General features: G+C 42.0%; 1 protein-coding gene across 9 annotated transcripts in view; it reads left to right on the top strand.

The window, feature by feature from the left end:
• The window catches only part of KAT6B (lysine acetyltransferase 6B), a 91,080-nt gene that overhangs the window by 58,171 nt on the left and 17,744 nt on the right, over nt 1–15,165 (top strand). For all 9 annotated transcript variants that reach the window (XM_087702175.1, XM_087702172.1, XM_087702177.1 and 6 more), the window contains one exon: nt 7,378–7,471. In XM_087702175.1, the coding sequence (XP_087558301.1) occupies nt 7,378–7,471 (94 nt within the window). The remainder of the gene's footprint in view (nt 1–7,377; nt 7,472–15,165) is intronic.

Below are 15,165 nucleotides of genomic sequence, written 5' to 3' on the forward strand. Positions count from 1 at the left end.
ACCACGGAGACGTCTTCAGACAGCGTTGGCTCTTCGGCTTTGGAACAGAAATGAGCACCGCCCCCTAGAGTTGGGAACGACTAGCACACATGTGCAAAGGGAACCTTTACCTTTATGATTCACTTAACAGCCATGGCAAAACAGATCATAACATGGGGTGCAACTCGCTTAACCAACTGTCTTGCTCAAGTCTCAGTTTTGGTCCTAGGTCCAGGACTACCTGTAATAAAACCAACCATTCTTGCTGAAAATCAGTGGTGATCCCCACAGCCTAGAATGCACTGCAGCTAGGTGCCTCTTAATGCTTTCCAAAGAAAATATTAGATAAGAAAATATTCCAAATAAATGAATGATTTCAAACCTTGCTTTTTTCATATATATATATTTTTGAAGACTGGACAGTTACCTGTCTGAAATGATATAGGATCTCCTGCTTGAGCAGGATGCTGGACTTGAAGACCTCCAAGGTCCCTTCCAGCTCTATTCAGAGTCATTGTGGACACCTTCACGTGGTGCTAAGAGATCGGGCTACGTATTGTAGCCCTGTGAAAAGCTGCAGTACGAGTCTCAACTCTGCTGCACTGGACGAGTCTCTGCAGGTTTAACCCATCTTGCTGGCTACTGATTTAAGCAACAGCTCTATAGGATTCAGGGCATCGTAGGCTTCTCTGCTTGTCCCAGGCACTCCAACCTTCCATCTGGATTTGCCCCTAAAAGGAGAGGGAAAAATGTGGCTTATATGAAGGGTAAGTTGTAAGTAAGCACAGATGATGACATTGTACATAAAATTGTTCCTCATTGTAGGATGTACCTATTAAGACCCTGGCCGCAGATGACATTTTTCTGCCTTTGTGGAACTTGGCTCAATTTAGCTTTGTATCTGGTCTAAACTTGGTCCGTTTCTTAAAACTTTTCATTTTGGAATGGAAATGTAACCTGGCCATGATGGCATTCTCCCATCATGTTTTTTATATTTGCTTTCCACATGAAGCATGGGATAGCTGATTCACCATCACTTTGATTGCCTTTCAATATGTGCACGTCACTTTTTCCTCTTTCAGTGAAAATACTTGAGTACTGTTGTACTGTATTTGCTAATAAACACAAATGGAAATATTACTACTAATAATAATGGTGCAAATCAATAATTTTTTCTTCTTATAAATTGTATATAATATAATGTATGTATAATTTTTTTCCCCTATTTTTTATTTATTTATAAAAAAAGGATGTATGTATGTATGTTCCAGCATAACTCTGGAGCACCTCGAGCAATTTTAACCAAACTTGATACACAGATGACTTACCCTCTGGAAATAAATACTGGGTGGGTAAGACACCCCTGGTGGGTATGTGTGTGTGTGTGTTCCAGCATAACTCTGGAATGCCTGGGCCATTAAGGAGAGTTAAGTATGGCGTTTGTGATGTTAGTCCTTCTCAGCTTCCTCTGGAAAGCCAGCCGTGACATTCACCCTCCAGTGGGCCAATGGGGAAGCGTCTTATGATTTGGGGCAAAGTACCAGGATCGTAGACAGGGTGGGAAAGAGGAGTGCATGGGAGAGAGAAGGGAGAGGGCAGCCCCTTTCAATGGCTCTCTCTCAGACAAACAGTTCAACGTCTATAAATACCTGGGCAACGCCGGTTTATCAGCTAGTTGATAATAAATGATAAGGATGCAAATTAAAGATTGGGTTTTTAAATTATGCAGAAGGTTCCTTTTTCCTATGTGTGAAACCCCCCTGCCACAATTTCTCATGAAAGATGTCAATCACAGGAGGAAACTGTGATAGTGTTCCAATATGCACTAAAAAAAATTTGCACTGGTATGAAAAAAAATAGCACTATGGGTAGGTAAAAGTACTCATGGTGCCAGTGTGCCTTCAGATGTTCTTGGTATGCAAAGCATCGCCTGGCATTCCTCTTTTCTTTCTTTTTAAATAATATTTCAATTGAAAAATCGAAGCTGGCATACCTCTCTAACTATTTTTATTTACATAAATGCCTCTGGGCCTCCAAGATAGACTCTCAAGATTTCCTTGAAAAAGAAGTATTAGAAAACTGCAGCTCATTGGTTTAGGAGTTTATCCATTTGATCCACTGAGATTAAGAGCCGCGGTGGCGCAGTGGTTAGAGTGCAGTACTGCAAGTTACTTCTGCTGATTTCCGGCTGCCTGCAATTTGGCAGTTGGAATCTCACCAGGCTCAAGGTTGACTCAGCCTTCCATCCTTCTGAGGTGGGTAAAATGAGAACCCAGACTATTGTGGGCAATATGCTGACTCTGTAAACTGCTTAGAGAAGGCTGTAAAGCACTGCAAAGCGGTATATAAGTCTAAGAGCTATTGCTATTGCTATCCAGGATTGGGGGGAAGACACTGATAAGCAAGATAGCAGAAGAGCTGGGGCCAAGAGGCTCCAACCTTGGCAACTTCACAACTTGTGGATTTCAACTCCCAGAATTGCTCAGCCAGAAATGCTGGGAGTTGAAGTCTTGAAGTTGCCATTTTGGAAGCCCCCTTCGTTAGCCAAAAATGTCCTTTTGCCTCAAAATATGGGAGGGATTGGGAATTTAGTCTACCCATAGCTATAATGTCCTCCTGGCTGACCTACATGAGATGACGAGCAGCTGCAATTCCAAAACATGCATTTGTTTCAACATAAGGAGGTTTTAGTTAGGAGTAAGGTGTTCTTTTCCTGTCTTCCAATGAGTGGTTCATCTCTGAGATGATGCCCCATCCAGCTCTGAAAGCCCAACACCAAGGGCCCATCATCACAGTGAGGGGGCAAAAGCTGCAAGCAGTGGACCAATTTACATACCTTGGCAGCACCCTCTCCCGCACGGTGACAATTGACATTGAGGTCAACTGCAGAATCACCAAGGCAAGCTCTGCATTTGGCGGACTACTGACCGCTGTGGAATAAGCTTTGCTACAAAGCTCAAAGTCTACCGAGCAGTAGTGCTAACTCCCCTGATGTATGGCAGTGAGATTTGGACTGTATACAGGAGGCACGCTAGGCAATTGAACCACTTCCCTGCTACCTATCTCCCCAGACGTCTGAAGATCCAGTGGCAGGACAAGGTGCCAGACATGGAAGTCCTTCCAGAGCAGGCCTGCCATCCATTCACACCCTGCTGATGAAAGCCCAGACACGCTGGGCAGGCCATGTTGCAAGGATGCCAGACCACCGTGTCCCTAAACAGTTCCTCTATGGTGAGCTGTCTCAAGGAAAGCGATCGCACGGGGGACAGGAAGGAAGTGATACAAAGACACGTTGAAAGCCTCCTTCAAGTCCCTGGATATCGACACCACCTCCTGGGAAACCCTGGCACAAGATCGATCCACATGACGCATGCTGATCCACCAAGGCTGCCAGACATCTGAGGACAGAAGGACAACCACAGCACAAGAGGCGCGAACACTCTGCAAAGCCAGAGCTGCAAATGCTGCAACAATGGTGCCCACACATGTCTGCCCGACACGTGGCAGAACATTCTGTGCCCATATAGGCCTTACCAGCCACCTGCGGACACACCATGGACAGTCCACAATCCGCTAGATGTCAAAGTCCTCTTCGAACACGAACATCATCATTATCTCTTGGAAACAAAAATGGTGTTTGGGCCATTTCTCTTTCTTGCAAAACCCATGACCCGCCCAATTTTGCACAACTTCCTGAGTCCTGAGTAGGATCACCCAAACACATTAGAATCTCTTTGAGGTTACCTAGTGTCCCCCCACCCCCCATTGCTTTTGGAACCAAGATCTGCAGCCTTGCATTAGAATTAGAATTAGAATTAAAATTATTTATAAGCCAAGGGACGCTGTAGCTCAGTGGCTAAAATGCTGAGCTTGTCGATCAGAAAGGTCGGCGGTTCGAATCCCTAGCGCCGCGTAACAGAGTGAGCCGTTACTTGTCCCAGCTCCTGCCAACCTAACAGTTCGAAAGCATGTAAAAATGCAAGTAGAAAAAATAGGAACCATCTTTGGTGGGAAGGTAACAGGGTTCCGTGCACCTTCGGTGTTCAGTCATGCCAGCCACATAACCACGGAGACATCTTTGGACAGCGCTGGCTCTTTGGTTTTGAAATGGAGATGAGCACCGCCCCCTAGAGTCGGGAATGACTAGCATATATGTGCGTGGGGAACATTTACTTTTACTTTATTGACCAAGTGTCAAAGGAATTTGTCTCGTGTGCATAAGCTCCCAGTGTACATACAGTAACAATGATGGATCATTATCATAGTCATTTTAAAAATACATTCATACATCATCCCTCACACATGAATGAAATGACATAAAGTAAAAGAAGGCACAGACCAGAAGGTACTGAATGTCTTCTTTGCTTTTTCTCCATTTCTCAACCTCAACCACTGGGGAGTTCTGGGAATTGAAGTCCACCTACTGAGAGATTCTGGATTTGATCACTGTTCTGCTTTCCAAATTCCTCCCCTCTTCTTTTGCTTGGCTGCTTCCAGCTTCTTCTCCCAATCGTTAGAGGTCTGACAGAAGGACCATCTGTTCACTAGAATAAATAGATTCTTAACATCTGATTAAAAAAAACAATCCTGAGCAAATCTTAATGAAATACAGTTTGGTTGTTATCTATTCACAACCACCAGTTTATTCAACGGATTTCTAATTTGCATTTTGTCTTCTTCTGAGTACACCAAATAGATCCTCTGGGCACCTTTGTTCCCTCATTTACATTAATCAATTTCTTTCTTTACTATTTTCATTCCTTTTAAAATCTGAGACTCTAATGGCCAGTTTGTTTTACTGATTTTGAATATTTTAGTTGCATTATATATAGATCTACATATACAAGGAAGCCTCGACTTACAACAGTTCATTTAGTGACTGTTCACAATTACAAAGGCACCAAAAATGTGGCTTATGACCATTTTTCACACTTATGACCATTGCAACATTCCCATGGTCACATGATCAAAATTCGGACCCTTTGGAAATGATTCATATTTATGACGGTTGCAGATTCCTGGGAGTCATGTGATCAACTTTTGTACCTTCTTACAAGCAAAATCAATAGGGAAGCCAGATTCATTTAATAACTATTACCAACTTAATAATTCACTTAAGAACTGGCTTGAAAGGTCGTAAAATGGGGCAAAATTCACTTAACAAATGTTTCATTTAGCAACAGAAATATTGGGCTCAATCGTAAATCAACGACTGACTATCTATCTATCTATCTATCTATCTCTATCTATCTATCTCTATCTATCTATCTATCTATCTATCTATCTATCTATCTATCTATCTATCTATCTATCTATCTATCTATCTATCTATCTATCTATCTATACCTACCTACCTACCTACCTACCTACCTACCTACCTACCTACCTACCTATACCTATACCTATACCTATACCTACTTACCTACCTACCTCTGTCTATCTACCTGTATATTTTGGAGTATAAGACGCACATCTTTCCCTCAAAAAAGAGGCTGAAAATCTGGGTGCATCATATACATTGAATACAGCATTTTTTGCCTCCCGAAGCCCTGCCCTCTCCACCAAAATGTATAGCTTTTAGGAGGCTTTCAGAGTGCTCCTGGGGGTTGGGAAGGGCAAAAATGAGCAAAAAATGGGCCCTTTTTTGCTCAATTTGCCCCCCCCCGGAGCACTTTACAAGCCTCCTAAAGACTATTCATGCCCTTTTTTAAAAAAAACAATGGGCCCGTTTTTGCGAAAAAACGGGCCGTTTTTGGGAGGTTTGCAGAGTGCAAAAACTTTTTTTAAATTTATTTCTTCAAAACCTTGGTGTATCTTATACTCCAAAAAATACGGTAGGTATCTCTCTCTGTGTGTGTCTCTCTCTCCCTCTCTCTCTCCCTCCCTCCCTCCCTCTCTTCTCTTTCTCTTTCTCTTTCTCTCTCTAATTAAATGGATAATGAACAATAAAGAAGCGAATGTCCATTTATGGATAAGATATTGGGTGGGTGTGTGAGAATAAAATATTATCTCAAGTGTAATATAAAGTGTAATTCCCTCTGAATTGAACTCAGCTATACTCCAAGTGACCCTGACCTCTTCGTGTAGCTTTTCTTGGTGACAGTGCAGAAGGACTCCACTGGTCTTCATGGGTAGTTTTACGATTTCCTATTCTTACTCTGCAGCCCTGGGATTTCTTTCATTCAACTATTCACCAAAATTGTTTGTTTGTAAGTAGGAGCCCATAGCCTTTGTGCTTTCCTTTCAAGAAATTTTGGTCTATTTCCCCAAGAGCCAATTTTTGCCTTACTGCTCTCATTGTTCAATTAAAACAACACCATGTCCTATAATGAGCACCAACCAACCATTTACCTCAAGTTAACTCACTCAAAATCCCCCACTTTGTAGAAATAATGGGCTATTTCCCATTGATGGGGAAGAACAGACATATGAGGTATCAGTTATGCACACTGGGCAAATACTGGTGTGTGTGGGTGTGTGTGTGTAAAATCAAGATGACTGTTCTGCCTGCCATCTTGGTTGTTTTGATTACACTGTAGATGCCTTTATGAGAGCAAGTCTCATGGATAGTGTCATTCTCTTAATTCCCCCATTCACTGTTTGATCTCTCTTGCTGTATTTCAGCTGCTGCATGGTATGACTGACACAGCAGGATTGATTGATAGATTTATTTAATTTATATGCCGCCCTTTTCCCCGAAGGGGACTCAGGGCGGGTCACAGTTCAATCGGGAAGGGGTACAGACAGGGGGTAAAAGAAAAAAACAAACATAACAGTACACAATTTAAAAACACACAACAACCATACCATTCAAGAAGGGGGGCAGAAGCTTTTTTAGCCCCAGGCCTGTCGGAATAGCCAGGTTTTAAGGGCTTTGCGGAAGGCCTGGAGGGTGGTGAGGGTTCTAATCTCCACAGGGAGTTCGTTCCAGAGGGTCAGAGCAGCCACAGAGAAGGCTTTCCTCTGGGTAGTCGCCAGTCGACATTGGCCGGCGGATGGAATTCGGAGGAGGCCTAGCCTGTGGGATCTGATCGGTCTATTGGAGGTAATTGATGAAAAATAGGTTAGAAGGCCTCCCTACTTGGTTGGCATGGTTGACTCTTGGGTCTATTTATTTTATTAGGTGGGCCAGTTAGAAAACCTTGTTGACACTGTTTAGATTTTCTCATTATCTTTCACCAGTGGTGGGCTGCTGCCAGTTCGGACCGGTTCAAGTGAACCGGTAGTTCCTATTTTGTCCTATATCGCCATGGTTTTGGAGCTGTGCACATGGATGGCGTGTGCGTGAGCAAAGCACACATTTTCCAGTGCTGGGCGAACTGGTTGTTACATTATGTGATGCCCACCTCTGCCCTTCACAATATTTTCAGCCATCTCCCTTGCTTTCCTCTTTTCCAGGAAAAGCTGTGCCAGCAGAAGTATAACGTCTCCTGCATCATGATCATGCCCCAGTACCAAAGGCAAGGATTTGGGAGGTTCCTGATCGATTTCAGTAAGTGAAGGGCTGCCTTTGCCTTCGTGAATTTGGGAAGTGGATATTGCAGTGAAAAACCAGCAAGAGCAACGGTGCTTTTCTGCACCTAGACAATGGGCTTTCTGTGTCTAATTGCACCCGGGCAGAATAAGTCCATTAAAAGAAACATTTAATCTTGTGATATACCTGAAGAAGCAGCCTCTCTCTCTCTCTCTCTCTCTCTCTCTCTCTCTCTCTCTCTCTCCTTCCCTCCCTTCCTCCCCCCCACCCGCTTTCTCTTCGCAGGGATATTAGCTCTTGATGCTGTTAGGTTGAATGAATTGTTTAAATTGCATTCCTTTCATGTTATTGTTCATTAATACAGAGAGAAGCCGTGATTTGTCATTAAAGTAAGAAGGTAATTTAAGGCCTTCTCCAGTTCCTAGATTTCTTTTTAGCGCAAAGTGTATTTTAGATGAGCAGTACCTAAAATGGAGCATAACGTTTTAGACTTTTGTTCCTTTCAAAAACGTAATTGCCTCAAGTCTGAAAGAGACAATACTTCTTGGAGCACGCTGTGAAAAACGGTATATCCTGATTTTATTTTATTTTTAAATAAATCATGCACTTAGGCAGACGGCGTATTTTGAACAGCTCAAAATATTACCTCCACTGCTTCTGTATAGTTTTTATTAAAAGGCAAGAGAACAAAACGTAACCTCTAAACCCTGGGTGGGTTGCTGCCGGCGTTACTGCCAGTTCGCAACCTGCGCGCAAGACGTGTGCTGCACGCACATGCGCTATTCAATGTAAATTGTTCTTCGGGCATGCGCAGAACAATTTACAGTGAACTGCACATGTGCAGTCACTAAAATCCAAACTGGCAGCAGCCAAGCAGCAGCGAGGGAACTGGTTTGGGAGCGTGGCAGGCCTGGATCACCTCCGGTTCTGCGACCCAGGCCTGTATTCCACTACTGGTTCAGCCGAACCAAGCCGAACTGGCAGCAACCCACCTCTGCAATAAACGGACTAAATGTTTAACCAGGGTGTCAAACTTGATTTCATTGAGGGCCACATCAGGGTTGTGTTTGACCTCAGGGGGACAGGGTGGGCGTGGCAAGCTCAATGTCACTCATTTTGGGGGTGCCTATGATGGCCCAAGTGCTCTGCCAGTGAAAACGGGCTCCCAAGCTCTGTTTGTGGCTGCTACGGCTTCCTGCAACCCTCTGCCAGTGAATGTGTCTCACTTAACGCCCATGTTGGTGAGCAACAGATTGGCTGGCCTCTATTGCGGTCATTAAACAACGATTACCTGTTGCAGTTGATATTAACTTATTACTTGGATTTTGACAATGATTTGTAGACTTTAACATTGTGTTTAATTGTTTTAAACCCAGTAATAAATATTGAAAACTCTAGCCCGCTCTGCTGCTTGGAAATTCCCTGTTCACTTCATGTTTTATCTTTCTGAATTTTTTTTCTCCTTTTTTCTTTCATCTATCTTGTTTTCACCCCCATCCCCCACTCCCAAAATGCTTAATTCAAGTCACATTTAATCACATTTTTTTTAAAAAAAAAAACCTTGACATTTCTGGCACTTTAGAGTTTCTTCTCCATGATCGGTGTTGTCAAAATTGAAATTGAGAAGAAGATGGATATAAGTAGGAAGATTTTGTTTTGCATTAGCAGTGGTCATGAAAAAGAGATACTGCTAATCATTTTCTTTCAGAATATTCATGTTTGACATTTTAGAAATTACAGAAGGGACTTGAGTGCTGCTAGAAAACTTAAAAAAAATATTTTTCAAAAGCCTGCCTCCTCCTTCTAAATTGGATCCCAGCAGGGAGCATCATCAGAGAGTATTCAGGAACTGAATCAAAACGACGGCTGACATTTCTCTTCTGATGAAAAAGGTGATGTTTGAAATGCAAAATATAAATTGGGAGAATGCTTAATACGGCGTTTAATTCTGATGAACCGGCTTACCTGTTGCTTCATCAAACTCAAGGTGAAGCAACAGCTGCTGCCAGATCTCAGGAATGTTTTTATGAAGAGAAACATATTTTTCTTGATTTCTTAACATGAAGGATGGGCTTTCAGATGTAGGAGGTGAGCAGGTGGTGTCAAACACATCATCAGTTTGGAGTCTCTGCGCCCCCTTAAGAGACCTAAGTCCAGTTCTCCTCAAAGTCCGTTGATAATTCAAAAGTACTACAAGTTTATTTCATGCTACCTATTCAAAAGAATTTGAAATAGTAACATTTGAGGCAAATTGCTGACAGTTGTTTTCACTGGCAGAGCAAGAGGCTGTCGCAGCCAAAAACGGAGCTCGGGAGTCTTGTTTTCGCTGGCACTCCTGATACGAATGTCATCGAGCTGGCCATGCCCATTCGGGCCACGCCCCCCCCCCAAGGTCAAACACAACCCCCCCCCCACACACACATATATATATATATATATATATATATATATATATATATATATATATATATATATATATATATATATATATATATATATATATATATATATATATATATATATATATATATATATATATATATATATATATATATATATATATATATATAAAGTCACAACCCCTTGTATGCCCCAATTTTGGGAGGAAGCTAATTTATTTAGCTTATTTATCAGCACAAATACTACACACACACACACACACACACACATATATATACACACACACACACATATATACACACACACACAAACAGATATATATATATATAATTATATATATATATATATACACACACACACACACACACACACACAAGTTGCATTTAGCTAAACATGTGTTTTGTGAGAAAATGGGTTTCAAAAAAGACATTTGATTTTACACATGCACAGGAAACCTATGAGATTTATTTTAAAATGTCACACTTTATTCAGAGGTTAAACAGAACACAGGAATGAATTGTAATATGTGTTGTGGCCAGACTCTGACAGTGGGCTCTGCATTGGAGGCAGAGATGGGGCCAGGGCTGTCTGACAGTTATCAGTTGCCTTCGGAGTCGGACATCAGTGGGGCAGAAGAACAGTTGGAACCCATTCCCAGTGTGCATGCATGCACAGAGCTGCCAGGAGAAGGGAACAGCTAAGGAACAAGGGTCAACTCAGGAGTAAAGCCACAGGAGGACAGTGAATGGCCCCTCCCATAGGGAATCAAGAAGAGCGAAAGGGGAGGGGAGTTTGCAGGAGACAATGAGTTTGATTAATTAGGGTGAAGATCTGTTCCTGACTTCTTGCCAAGTAATTGCTGCTACAGCTTGGCGTTTGGAAGATATCACCCGGGCAACTCTCCAAGCCTGCTAAAGGTCTGTAGTTGTGAAATCTCATGAAAGATTGTTGACCGGGACTTTGCTGGAGAAGCATTCCCTTTAACTTAAATGAAAGAGGTTTTATCGAGTCGGCTTCATGATCTTGGGAAGCTTAGGTCAGAACAATATGCACAATTGTTGTGCTCTGGAGACAGCTGTTTTGTTTTTCTCTGTTGCTTGTTTCTGCATTTCTTTCCCATTCTTTTTGAATACAGTGATCAGAACTGTACACAGAAAACCAACTGCAATTGCACATCATTGATTTAAGCACGTTGTTTTACTGTCTATCCTCTTCCTAACGATACCTTGGATAGAAATTGCCTTTTCCTTTTTTCAACACCCACACAATGGATTGTCACTTTCATTCAGCTGTAATTCCCTCTGAGAGCTTTGGCAGAAGGACAAAGCAAAGCTGCGTGCTGCACTATATTCCCCTGGCACAGGAAATGGGGTGACCATGTGAGTCTGGAGTTTTGAGGCTGCTGGAGCTGATTAATGTTTCTTCGTGGGAGGATGTAGCTCCCCTCTTTCTTAAAGGACATAACAGTATGGTCCCTTGTGGTGACATCTTCTCGTGAACCAGAATATTTCAAAAATTATGGTTCATTCTTGAATACAATCTTCTTGGCAAAGATGGTTGCAAAATTAGAATCGTTGCAATTCCAAATGCAGACCAATGGCATTGAACATTTGGAGAGTTGAACATTTGGTTGGGATTGGTTGCTGCTTTGATCATTCCAAAATATGACCTGTCAAAAAAAGGCTTGACCTTCTTGGTCATATATGCAATAAATCATAGACAGAGGTGGGTTACTGCTAGTTCAGCGTACAAGTTTTTTTGCGCATGCTCACTTTGCTCACACACATGCCAAACGTGTGCTCTGTGCGCGTGCACATTTGCAACTAAAAAGGTCTGCGCATGCGCAAAATGTTAGAAAAGGGGGGGAAAGTACATTTCTGCAGTGAAAATTGTTCTGTGCATGCGCAGAACTAAAAACAAGATGGTGGGGCTGTAGGAGAACCCGTTCAGGAGCTGGGCAGGTCTGGGTCACTGCAAGTTCCAGTGACCCAGGCCACCAAGTTACTACTGGTTCAGCCGAACCAGTCCGAACTGGTAGAAACACACCTCTGATCATATAGCATATGATTATTACCTCATGCTAGTATAATTTTATGATATATCAGCTATAGGAGAAGAGCAGGCTGAGCTGGAAGGTGGAGTTAAATGTGTCATCAGTTTAGAGTCATTGTCTCGCCACAAGAGGCCTAGGCCCGGCTCCCTGTGAATTCCATTGACCCCATCTAGCGCTAATTTAGCTGTGACTAGTTGACTAGATTTTAGTTTATAAGTACCAATAATAAACTCTTCTGTGCTTTGGACTCAATGAATACTCCTGGCTATTTGTACTTGACATCAGCTGCCGCAATAGTTTCATCCCTGATGCTGTGTTCTTGCAAATATTTCCTTAAATTCTTGTATTATATGTTGTGTTTGTAAATTGTCTATAGAAGACAATAGGTAAATAATAGTTATGGCCAAGTTTTGGAATTTAAGCAATTAATATAACTGATCATACTACCAAATAAAGGACAGGTAAGTAATTGAATACTTTAAATTTATTTAAATCATCAGTGTTTACTGGAAATATTGAATAACTTGCTTGCTAAAATATTTTTAACCACTTCAGCATTTCCAATTGTGAAAAAGCCACTATACATACATACATACATACATACATACATACATACATACATACATACATACATTCATTCATTCATTCATTCATTCATTCATTCATTCATTCATTCATTCTAGGCTTTCATTGCTGTGCAACCAACTAACATGGTCATTTAATATCTAGGATGGCGTTTCTTAACCTTGGCAGCTTTATGATTCATGGACTTCAACTCCCAGAATTCCCCAGAGCAGAGTGGCTGGGGAATTCTGGGAGTTGAAATCCACACATCTTAAAGCTTTCAAGGTTGAGAAACACTGATCTAGGAGATCCTGCAAGATCACGTCGTTTTGTGATTTCTTTCTACCAGGGGTCAAGGATGGAAGAAGACATGGATGGCTAATCTTTTTGTCGTGTGCCGAAAGCTCGTGCCATTGCACCCATATTGCCATGTGCTCATGACACACACACACCCGTGTGCCCCTCTCCCTGCAGATGCACGCCACCCCCCACTCCCTCTGTCCCCCATGCATGCATGCATGATCCCCCACACTCTGTTTTGGGCTTAGTAGGTTTCCCTGCAGCCTCCTGGCACTAAAAATGGACCATGGGGGGGCACCCCCTGCGCTCCCCCCACCCTCACATGCCCAGCAGACACCCAAAAATCAGCTGGCCAGTGGGTGGAGCTGAGCTGGGGCGACGGCTAGCATGCCCACAGAGAGGGCTCTGTGTGCCACAGGTTCACCATCACAGGAATAAGAGAACTCCCGAAGCTCATATTCTTTGCTGCCTAGATAGAATTTAGGAGAAAAGAAGTTGGAATTAATAGCCAGCTTTTTAACGTTTTCATTTTTACTATATTTTTTCCAATGAAAATATTTATATTTCCAAGACTATTGCCACAGAAAACATTGGATTTTGGCTTCTGCTTTTCATTTTGGGAACTTCCAACTTCACCGAGAGAGAAACCAACCCCTGTAGGGCATCATTGCAAATCATTAGGCTGCATAATGAGGCAAAGCAAAGCAGCCTGGCCAGCTTAACAGTGGTCTGTGCACGTTGCCTAGTAACTCAGTTTCCAGCTCCACATGGTCCCCTTTGCCATCCTGCAAGCCTGATTCTGTTTAAGATATGCGAACTGCTTTCATTACGATATGAACAACATTGGCATTCTCAGGATGCGTAGGGAACATGTGGGGACATGGGAAGAAGTCAGAAGGAAAAAGACAAAAAAATCACTTGACTGACATTTTCAAAACTTACATAGAATTTACACCACCAAGTACCAAGTCATATTTCCTCCTGGCTGACTGGGACTTGAAATTCACATGTCCTATTGCTAAAGTGCAGAAACTCGGTCTTAGGGACATGGTGTCTAGGAGCATTCACAAATCATGTGTAATTTTGTCTTGAACATTTTACTTTTTCTGAGAAGTAGTGCTGGTTTATTGGAAAATTAAGAAAATAAGCTCTTGAGAGACCCTTGAACTGAAGGGAATAATAGGGCTATTCAATTAAGTTCTCCATAATTGCTGTTTTGAAGATATTTAGGGGAGACAAAAGTATGAAATGTGTATTTCTCTATATTAGTTTTGAAATTGTAAGGATGCATATGGAATTATTCTTGGGTAATTTGAATTTTTTTTTAAAAATGGAAAATTTAAAAAAATGGAAAATGGAATTTTTCTTATGCCACAAACTCCTTAGTATGTTCATTATACATTTATATTTCTGTGGTGAATATGACCTTTAAAAACAAAACATAAGTCATCTTCTGAACTGAAATGGATGAAATCTTGATAATCTGTTGTTTGTTGTGTTGCGTAAAATGGGTTTGCCGTACAGAGGGATCAGAAGAACCATCCCAAAACTGCTTTTGAATGTTGCATGTAAACGTCAAGATCAAGATCCATAGGGTTTCCTAATCAAAATGATTCAGGGCACAATACAATGAGTTAAAAAACATCATTAAACACCATAAAATTAAAACAAAAAAGGACCAAATATAAATTAAAACAACAAAGGACCAAATATAAAAAAAACCCAGTGCAACTGGGCAGAATAGACCAAAATTCAAATAACCACTATTCAAACAGTTCACAGATTTTCTAATGGGAAAAATTAAGATGTTAATGCAGAGATGTCAAACCCAAGCCCCAGGAGCCAGATGTGGCCCATGGGGTGCTTACATCTGTCCAGTGCCCCCCCCCGGGGAAACAACCAAGGATTGGCCTGTGATGCGTCTGCCAGCAAAAATGGAGCTCGGAAGGGCTGCATGCGGCCCTCATGAGCTCCATTTTCACTGGCAGAGGGTTGCAGGAGGCCGTTGCAGCCGAAAATGGAGCTCAGGAGCCTGTTTTCATTGGCAGAGTGCTTGGGGCACCACAGGCATCCCCGACACAAGGGATGTCAAGCTGGCAACAACTCCTGGCCATGCCCCCTCAGGAAGTCAAATACAACCTTGATTCAGCCCTCAATGAAATTGAGTTTAACACCCCTAGGTTAATGTTTTCCTGAATGACAGAAAGTTTGAATAAAAAAACCCCACTAATATTCAGTAAGATAGGAGTTTAAAGTAGCATATCTTCTAACTCAAATGTGATTTCATTGTCTGCCCTGAATTTGGTTTGAAATCTGCCCCTATTTAATTTGCTTTCCCCATCAATTTATCATCAGAGCAAGAGATACTGAAATGAGAGAGTAATATGCTTGGTGT

This window comes from Thamnophis sirtalis, unplaced genomic scaffold (assembly GCF_051295495.1).
Source record: "Thamnophis sirtalis isolate CommonGarterSnake01/CBP01778 unplaced genomic scaffold, rThaSir2_p1.2 scaffold_15, whole genome shotgun sequence".
In the NCBI taxonomy this organism is placed as follows: Eukaryota; Metazoa; Chordata; class Lepidosauria; order Squamata; family Natricidae; genus Thamnophis; species Thamnophis sirtalis.